General features: G+C 51.1%; 2 protein-coding genes across 4 annotated transcripts in view; one reads left to right on the forward strand and one right to left on the reverse strand.

Annotated features, from left to right (window-relative positions):
- Positions 1–8,893, reverse strand: part of HDLBP (high density lipoprotein binding protein) — a 290,773-nt gene that overhangs the window by 248,156 nt on the left and 33,724 nt on the right. The window contains 8 exon segments of the mRNA XM_034655593.1: positions 177–590; positions 680–901; positions 3,301–3,519; positions 5,065–5,196; positions 5,361–5,447; positions 6,292–6,405; positions 6,535–6,639; positions 7,975–8,114. Of these exon segments, the coding sequence (XP_034511484.1) occupies positions 177–590; positions 680–901; positions 3,301–3,519; positions 5,065–5,196; positions 5,361–5,447; positions 6,292–6,405; positions 6,535–6,639; positions 7,975–8,114 (1,433 nt within the window).
- BOK (BCL2 family apoptosis regulator BOK) overlaps positions 1–8,893 on the forward strand; it is a 173,047-nt gene that overhangs the window by 5,698 nt on the left and 158,456 nt on the right. The window lies entirely within an intron of this gene.

Below are 8,893 nucleotides of genomic sequence, written 5' to 3' on the forward strand. Positions count from 1 at the left end.
TCTCACTGGCTGTCTCTATCTCTGTCAAATAAATAAATAAAATCTTAAAAAAAAAAAAAAAAGAAAGAAAACCCAACATGTTTCCACGTGGACCCACTCTGACAGGCCCTGTCAGACAGGCCCAGGTCCATCCCTTTCCTTCCCTTTGGAGAGGAGAGGCTGGTGGTTCCTCGTACAAACTGCATTTCATCATGTTTTAAAAAAGGTGCTGTTCAGGAGCAGTATTCTCACCGACTGTCAGGACAAAGGGCAGAGGCTGAGAGCCCCAGCCTGACCGGAGGAGCCCACCGCCGGGCTGTGGGAGGCCCTAGCCACTCACTTTGCCCCTGGCTGTTGGGGCCAAGAACCCCGCCACCCTCCCAGGCACCTACCAGGTCCTCGATGATCTCCTGAATGCGCTTCTTGGCCGCCTCCACACAGTCCTTGGCACCCTTGAGGGTGACCTTATCGCTCTGTGTGCCAGAGCGTGGGAAGCTAACCATCACCCCACCATATTCTTCAGCAATCTCCCGCAAGACCTGGCCTCTTCGGATGACAAAATGGCGGTGGTGTTTGGGGTCCACCAGCATACAGTCTTCCACCACGTTATCCTGCGACACAGAGGGAGGGGAAAAGTCAATGACCCCGCCCCGACCAAGCATGACAGAACAACCAAAGTGTAACTCCCACCGGGCCTTACCAGGTTCTGGATGAGGGCCTCCAGCTCCTTCTGGGCCTCCCTGACAGCGTCCTCCTTCCCTATGATGGTGATCAGGTCCTGATCTTTGTCCTCAGCCGTTGGGAATATGATGCGGGCTCCAGTGCTGTCACGCACCTTGCGGATTTTGCCACCGCCTTTGCCAATGAGGAACTTGTGGTATTCTGGCTTAGCGCGGATGTCAACGGTGAAACTCTTGGTTTGCTGTGGAAACCAACCCCAGATACAATGGCCTGATGCCACCTGCCTGGTCCCCTGAGCAGGCGAATAAGAGGGCCTAGAGAACAACAGCATGCGGCTATCAGGCCTCACCAAAGCAAAGGGATGGACACCCAGACAGTAAGTACTTACGGCCCCCTCTGCCATCTAGACATCCAGATAGCTCAGAGCATACGCATTCGTAGCCCCAGTCCTGCCACTTACCCGCAGTGACCCCATCCCTGCAAGCCGCTCTCCACCTATAGAGGGAACTAGGCGAGTACAGCCTCAAGGTGCTAGGGAGTAAGGCTACACTACACAGCAGGTAAGCCCATGGGACTGCTGGCCCCACCCCCAGGCAAGGTACTCCTGCTCCTCCCCAGTCCAGCAGAGCGGTCCCTGTCCAGGCCTTCCTCTGCTCGGGCTACAGGGGAGCACACACCAAAAGCAAGGCCCAGTCCCAATCTTGGAGAGACCCAAGCCAACCAAGGCCCTTGTCTGACACCAGGAAGCCAGGCCCCAGCAAAGGCCCAAATGTGAAGACCTTGTTGAGGATGCCAGCACCTCTGGCAGATTCGCCAGGAGAGCACATGTACGTCTAGGCTGCCTTTCCTCTTTCCTTGTATTCTGAAACCTGGCACACAATCACGAAAAAACACAAAGGAAAAGAAAAGAAGGTCTGCCAGCATGCTAAATACTAAGAAGCAAATGAACTTGGGTACCTTTCAAATGCTGGTTTCCCAAACACCCCCTAGAGAATCTTCTCATCTTCAGACACAGACACGGGCAAACAGCAGCGTTATTAAAAAGCTGACGAGCTAGGTGAGCCCAGCCCAGCAACATGATGAAGGATAGCACACCTAAACCACGTGGGGCTCATCCCAGAAAAGCAAGGTTGGTAAAACTTTAAAAAAACAAACAAAAAAATCCACAAAAATACTCAAAAAATCTAATATACATGCTTAAAAAAAAAAGAGAGAAACCACGTTGTTGTGTCAACAGATACAGAGAAAGCCTCCTACACAGTCCAACCCGTCTTCCCGCAGCAGCTCTCAGCTGCTTGTAAAGAAGGGAATTTCCTCAACCTGATAAGAGAGCATCCTCGGAAGACCCACAGCTCACTTCCCACTCAATGGGGAGGGACTGAGCACTCTCTCCAAAGTCTGCCAGCAAAGGTATGGTTGTCCCCTCTCACCACTGCTACTCAACGCCATACTGGAGGCCCAAGCGACACAGTAAGACCACACCCACAGGCGTACGGAGCAGCACGAAAGAATTCAACTGTCCGTTCACAATGTGCGTTACGCAGACAACTCACAAGAATCCACAAAAAATGTTATTGGAACTGATGACTCAACTTTAAACCAGATGCATAAAACAAAGCCAATATTAAAAATATCAAATGTTTCTACACACTGCAGTAACTGGAAATTAAAATGAATTTAAAAGTACCATTTACAACACAGCTAAAAAGCAAAATAGTGAGGATTTAAATTAACAAAATATGAATGAGATCCGCATGCTAAAAACTATGAAACACCAATGAGAAATGAAAGACTTCAAACTTGAAGAACGCAGCCCAGAAAATTCCGCTCCTGAGCTGTCAATTCTCCTCAACTTGATCTTCAGATCCAACACAGTCCCAGTCCAAATCCATGCAGGATTTCCCCCAGAAACGGTTAAGCTGGTTCCGAATGTGCACAGAAAGGCAGAGATGTGGAACGGCCAGAGCACAAGGCTGAAGGGCTCACCCCGCCATCCCTCCCAAGTCGCGGGAACAGAGCAGGGGCCAGAAACAGACCCACACAGGGGTTCTGACAAAGGGGCAAAGGTGACTCAAAGCAGAAATGTCAGGGGGTGATGACCAAAACGATTTCACTGCATGGTGGTCACGTGAGTGTGTATATGCTTATCAAAACTCAGAAGTATACGCTAAGAAAGACAGGTTTCATTGTCTATAAATCATAATTAAAAAACAAAAAAATCAAAAAACCCAGGGGCGCCTGGGTGGCTCAGTTGGTGAAGCGTCTGCCTCCGGCTCAGGTCATGATCCCGGGGTCAAGGGATGAAACCCCACGTCAGGCTCCCTGCTCAGCGGGAAGCCTGCGTCTCCCTCTGCCGCTCCCCACTGCTTGTGCTTGCTCGCTCTCAAATCAATAAAATCTTAAAAAAAAAAAAAACCAAAAACAAACCAAAAAACCAAAAACCCCCCAAACAAATAAGCCAAAGAACAGATTTTCAATGTTGTATAAGCGGGTGTTCGACCTGCCATGGCCCTTTGGTCAGCAGCGGAAAATGAAAGACTCAAAAATGTGTCTGAAGCAATTTTCTGACCTGCCACAACAGGGCAAGGATTTCTAGCGAGGGACAGACACGGGGCCGTCACTGCCGGGCGTGAAGCTCACCTTCTCCTCGGCCAGGTGTAGCAGCTGCTTCTTGGCCTTCTCCACATCCGAGGCGGGGCCCCTGATGACAACTGTATCACTTCCCGAGCCCTCCACCGGGAAGTGGATGTGCACCCCGCCACACTCCTCCATGATGGAGCGGATCAAGCGGCCCTTCGTGCCGATGAGGGAGTTGTGCAGCTTGGCAGGAATCGAGACCTCCAACTCGGCTATGTTGGCCTGAAATGACACATAGTCTATGAGGTGTGGGACACAGGATGGCACGCCTACTGCAGAGGGGCCTGGAGCCCTTGTGCGTGTGGGTGGATGAGGGCGGGGGGTGAGCAGCTCACACAGCATACAAGGAAAGTCTCCCCGTCACGCCATGAATCAGAGACACAACCAGGATGCCCATGGATCGTCAGCCTTTCCTATTAAAACCTGGCCTCCAGTCAAGGTGAGACCACAGGGACCAGATTTACCTCCCATAAAAACAATGGCGTTCAAGACACTGGAGATGGGAAAGCAGGCAGAGAAAGAGAACAAAGCAGACGGGCAAATAGAAACCAAATGCCAAGACAGTGGGTGGACGGAGACCCAGCTCCATGAAACCACTGTGACCAGGGGAGGGGAGGAGGGCGGGGTTTGCAGGCACAGCTTCTATCTAGAGGACAAAAAGTGAAGTGCTGAAGACAATGGCGGTGACAGCCACACAGTGGTGTGAACGCGCCAGATGCCCCCGGGGTTGTACTCGAAGGTGGTAAATTTTGTTATGTGTATTTTCCACAATTCTAAAAATAAAAAAATTGATATTTAATCACTTACTAAATATATGTAATAAAATATGTAACAATACATGATACAGATTTACTAGTGTAATTAAATGTAAACATCTCCATTTAAAAGGCAGAGATTGGGGCGCCTGGATGGCTCAGTTGGTTAAGGTCTCACTCTTGATTTTGGCTCAGGTCATGATCTCGGGGTCGTGAGTTCGAGCCCCATGTTGGGCTCTGCGCACAGCTCGGAGTCTGCTTGTCCCTCTCCCACTGCCTCTTCCCCCGCCCCCGCTCACTCTCGAAGGTAATTTCATAATGACACAAATTACATGTATCAGGAACGTGAAAGACACCAGCACAGTGGAAGCACAGTATGGGAATATTATGAAAAACTTTATGCTAAAAACCTTGGCAATCTAAATAAAAACCCTTGAAAGAAAAGCTACAAATCTTAGGTGAAAAGGAACACAACCTGGGCATGCAGGGACCTATCACCCGTCAATGAAACAAAACCCAGTGACACACGGGACAACATGGACACATCTCAACGTAGCTGTTCCAAGTGACAGCAGCTCGAGCTGTAAGAGCAAACACCATGATTTCTTTTGTACAAGGATGCAGGACACTCGACAATCCCCCGTGGCTGAAAGCAGATGAAGGGCTGGACAGGCAGAGTGGGGGGCAGGGGCTGGCAGGACAGAGCTGGATAGGCTCATTATCCTGACTATGGACATTCCATGCATGTACAACATAGGTCAAAACTTATCAAACTGCATACTTTAGACATGCAGTTTCTTACGTGAATTTTTCAAAAATCGAAGGAAAAAAAAAAAAGATTGTCCTGATTTCCAAGCACTCAAATCCAGTGCCACTGCCCAGGTCTGGTAGTAAGCATGGCCCCAGGCGAGTGGCAGGAGACCGGCCACAGGACTGCACTGCTGTGGGAAGAGCTGACGACACACGACCTCGGGGAGCCCGGCTCATGCCCTGTCACACAACACCCCATTACCAGGTCTTTCTGGATGGACAGGATGCGGCTCCGGGCGGCCTCACAGTTGGCTCGCTTGCCTGTGATGATAATGGTCTCTGAATTGCTGTTCTCTGCTGGAAGGTCGATCTTAGTGTTGCTTTCTTCCCGAATCTACAAGGAGACAGGGGGCCATGGGAAGTGACTTCCCAATTGAGACACCCGGAGCCCCGGGATGGAAATTAAGGCTCCCTCCTTCAACATTAAGCCAGAATGGCAAAGGGCTTTGGGGACAAGCCAAGGGAAGCCAAGATTCAGGGGACAAGCTGGCCGGTCACCTTTTTAATGTTTGCGCCTCCTTTCCCAATGATGTTCTTGTGAAATTGTTTGAAGATGGGAACAGAAATTGAATAGCTGTTTTCCACCTTAAAAACAAAAGGGGTGGCACCATTAGCCATCATGCCGGACAGTGACATGTCCGTTCGTACATGAGGGAGTATGAAAACACACACTTGAATCCTGCTTGTCTCCCACCAGGACCTCTGACCTTTAGATGGGGGGTTAACTTACCCAACAATGAGCTGACCTGGCATGCCACTGTCGACTGATGCAAAGCCACCTTTATAAAAAGTGGCTCCCCACAGAACCTGCCACCTGTTCAGTGCCAGTTCCACAATCCAGAAGTAATTGTTTCTGGTGCCCTCAACGGACACTCTGGGTAGGAGGGGGACCTGACCCCCAGGCTGAGAGAAGCGAGCCCAGAACACACAGACCTCGCCACTCTCAGGAATCCTGCCACGCTGTGGCAGTGTGAATGAGCTCGGTGCCAGGAACGCACCCGTCAGCGATCCCAGGCAGTGGCGAGCTCGGTCCAGGCCCCATGAGAAGCCACAGAAGCATGAGACCACCTGCAGGCTTCCCATCAATAACTCCCTCGGCACTTTCCAAACTGCCGGTCCCCTTGCCAGCTTAAGAAAATAGCAAATCAACAAATGGCTCCCCACACTGCCTGCAAATCTCTCTCCTCACTGGGTGGCACCATTTATCCAGATATCTGAAGACCCCGTAAGGCAACAAGGAGCCTGGCACCCCACCGGAATTCCACGGAACACTGAAGTCCTAACCACTGTCGGCCAGTCTTCCTGGGTGAAGACGATGGCGCCCCTCTGTCAATGGCAGACCAGCCAGTGCCCGAGTGCGCCCCTGAAGCAGGGGTTCTGAGGTGACGCCCCCAGGCCTCTGCCACCACAGCATGGGAAACAGCCCTACCAGATCTGCCACCATCTTCTGCATGTACTTGGTGCATTTTTCCACCTCATTCTTGGGCCCTCTGAGTTGAACAATATCACTCTTTTGTGCTGGGTCTGGAAAGTTGATGATAACCTAGAACAATCATCACAAATTCAAGTTCAGTTATTGGTAAGGACCAGACTCTAAAATACTGACTATCTATCTGTAAGTGCCGACCAATCACTCCTAGAGGGCTGAAGAATGCCGCTGGGAAACCTTTACCTCTGGGAATTTGTCACGAATTTCACGGATCCGTTCACCCTTCTGCCCGATGATCGTGCGATGGAATCTCTGCTCAATGATCAGATCCTTGGTGCGCTCGTTTTCCTAAAAACACAATTCAAGTAGACATTACGGCAGGAGGCTCCGGGGAGCCTGGGGAGCACAGCGCTGCCCTGTAGCACCCCCAGGAGTCAGCAGCCAGGAGACAGCATCCACAGACGAAACCCGCTCTCTGCAACAACACAGGCTGGGCGTTACTCTCTGGAAGGAAGTACGATTCAACCACCGAACGGGGACCCTTCAAGCAGCCTTCACCGCCCAAGCCACTCACTTAGCGCGTCTGTGTTAAGAACCAAAGACCATGAGGCGTAATACGCTGCAGAACGGGCGGTGGTCCTGAACACGGTGTGGTTCAGACCACTGCCTGGTGTGGATAATTAAGAAAGAGTAGTTTAACTTGCATGGTTCTCAGCCTCCTCCAGGCCTCACTAAAATGTCACGAGACATACAAAAGCATAAGTGGAGTCGGGATGGAGGAAAGCGCACTGTCAGCCAGCCATCTAAAAGAGCACAATGGGGGGTTCTGGATCAAACTGGCACCAGCTTGACGGAGCAACAAGGGTTCAGGAGTCCAGCACAGGCACAAGACACCCCAGTCCGAGCGGCCCTGGCCAGACAGGAGGAGAGCTAGCTCAATCAAGAGCGCCGGGACCCTCAGTGGAGCAGTGAGCTCAGGGACGGCCAGGCAACGGTGGGAGGCTGCACGTGCTGGCTTGCAGCTGAGGACAAGGGAAAGCCTACTGTCAAAAGGGGGCCTCTGAGGTGAGGCTCCAGGCTTGGGCACCGGTGCCAGCAGACGTGGGGGAGGGGCTTGCTCCCTGCCCTAATGAGGCACATGCATTGCCCTGCCCGAGGCTTTCCTGACGTTCTGCACGTTGTCTATGCTTAGCTACAATCACTCACGCAGTAGTTAACTCCTCTGGACTCTGAAAGGCACCCCGGTGATCCCTACATGCAGCCAAAATGGAGAATCACTGCTGCATGGTTATCTGCGTCGGACTCACACAATCCAGAAAGACACCCCAGTGCTGGCAGCTTAGCCCAGGAACAGGGCCCGGGCCCCCACCCTCCAACCCCCGGAGTTGCAGACAACCACACAGCAGGAATTTTCAACCCCAGGTGCACGTGGGAGTCACCTGGGTGCTTTTAAGAACTGGTACCTTAAGCATCACAGACCCGGGTAGGCCAAGGCTGAAACCCTGCTGCAGAACCCCAGCGCCTTGCTGGCACAGCACCTCGACCCCAGCAGGTCAGAGCCACTCCTAGGCTGGGTGATTCCCATTCCTCAGAGCTGCGGGGGGAAATCAGGCTACTCCACAGAGGCACCCAGCAGACAGGGACGCAGGCTCCTTCCTGGTGGGACCTGGCCGCGGGCCTTACCATCCGGGAGGCGAGCTCCAGCAGCTCCCGCTTGGCCTGCTGCACACCCTGCGGGTCCCCCTCGATGCGAATCAGGCTGCTCTTCTCACTGTCAGGAGGGATGCGCACGGACACCTTGTACTGGTCTTTGATTCTGTTTACTGAAGAATACAAAAGGGCACATATTTTGGACTCAGAATCTACTATGTTCCACCAGTGACTAACAACCTGGCAGCCCCAAATAACCTCATCAGTCACCCCACAAGCCAAGAGGTGATCAGGCCACCAAAGCAAGCCTCTCCACTCTCTCCCATGAGCTGATTACGGTCTCCGGCGGGATCAACCGGACAGCGTCACGTGACTGACAGGTGGGGCCGCTCAGTGGTTGAGGCTCCGCTGGTCTGGCGCATAGCTGAGGTTTTAGAATACTTACAAGATCACAGCTGTTTCTTTCTTTCTGTTTTTTTTTTTTTCTTACTTTGGATCTTTTACTCATGTATTGATCATCTGGAAAATGAGAGTTTACTAAAATATGCAATTGACACATTTGATTATGTGATATTAAAGAGTTTCATTCATTTTTAACTACTATTTTCACCAAGAGCACTTTGAAGTATTAGAAAGCTTCTTAAAATTTAAATTCAATTAACTAACACGTAGTGTATTATTAGTTTCAGAGGTAGAGTTCGGTGATTCATCAGTCTTATCTAACACCCAGCGCTCATTCCATCATGTGTCCTCCTTAACGCATCACCCAGTTACCCCATCCTCCCACCCCCTCCCCTCCAGCAACCTTCAGTTTATTTCCTACTAAGAGTCTCTTATGGTTTGTCTCCCTCTGATTTTGTCTTATTTTTTCCCTTCCTTCCCCTATGCTGTTTTGTTTCTTAAATTCCAAATACATGTGAGTTAAGATCATGATAACTGTCTTTCTCTGACT

Source organism: Ailuropoda melanoleuca, chromosome 2 (assembly GCF_002007445.2).
Source record: "Ailuropoda melanoleuca isolate Jingjing chromosome 2, ASM200744v2, whole genome shotgun sequence".
Lineage (NCBI taxonomy): Eukaryota > Metazoa > Chordata > Mammalia > Carnivora > Ursidae > Ailuropoda > Ailuropoda melanoleuca.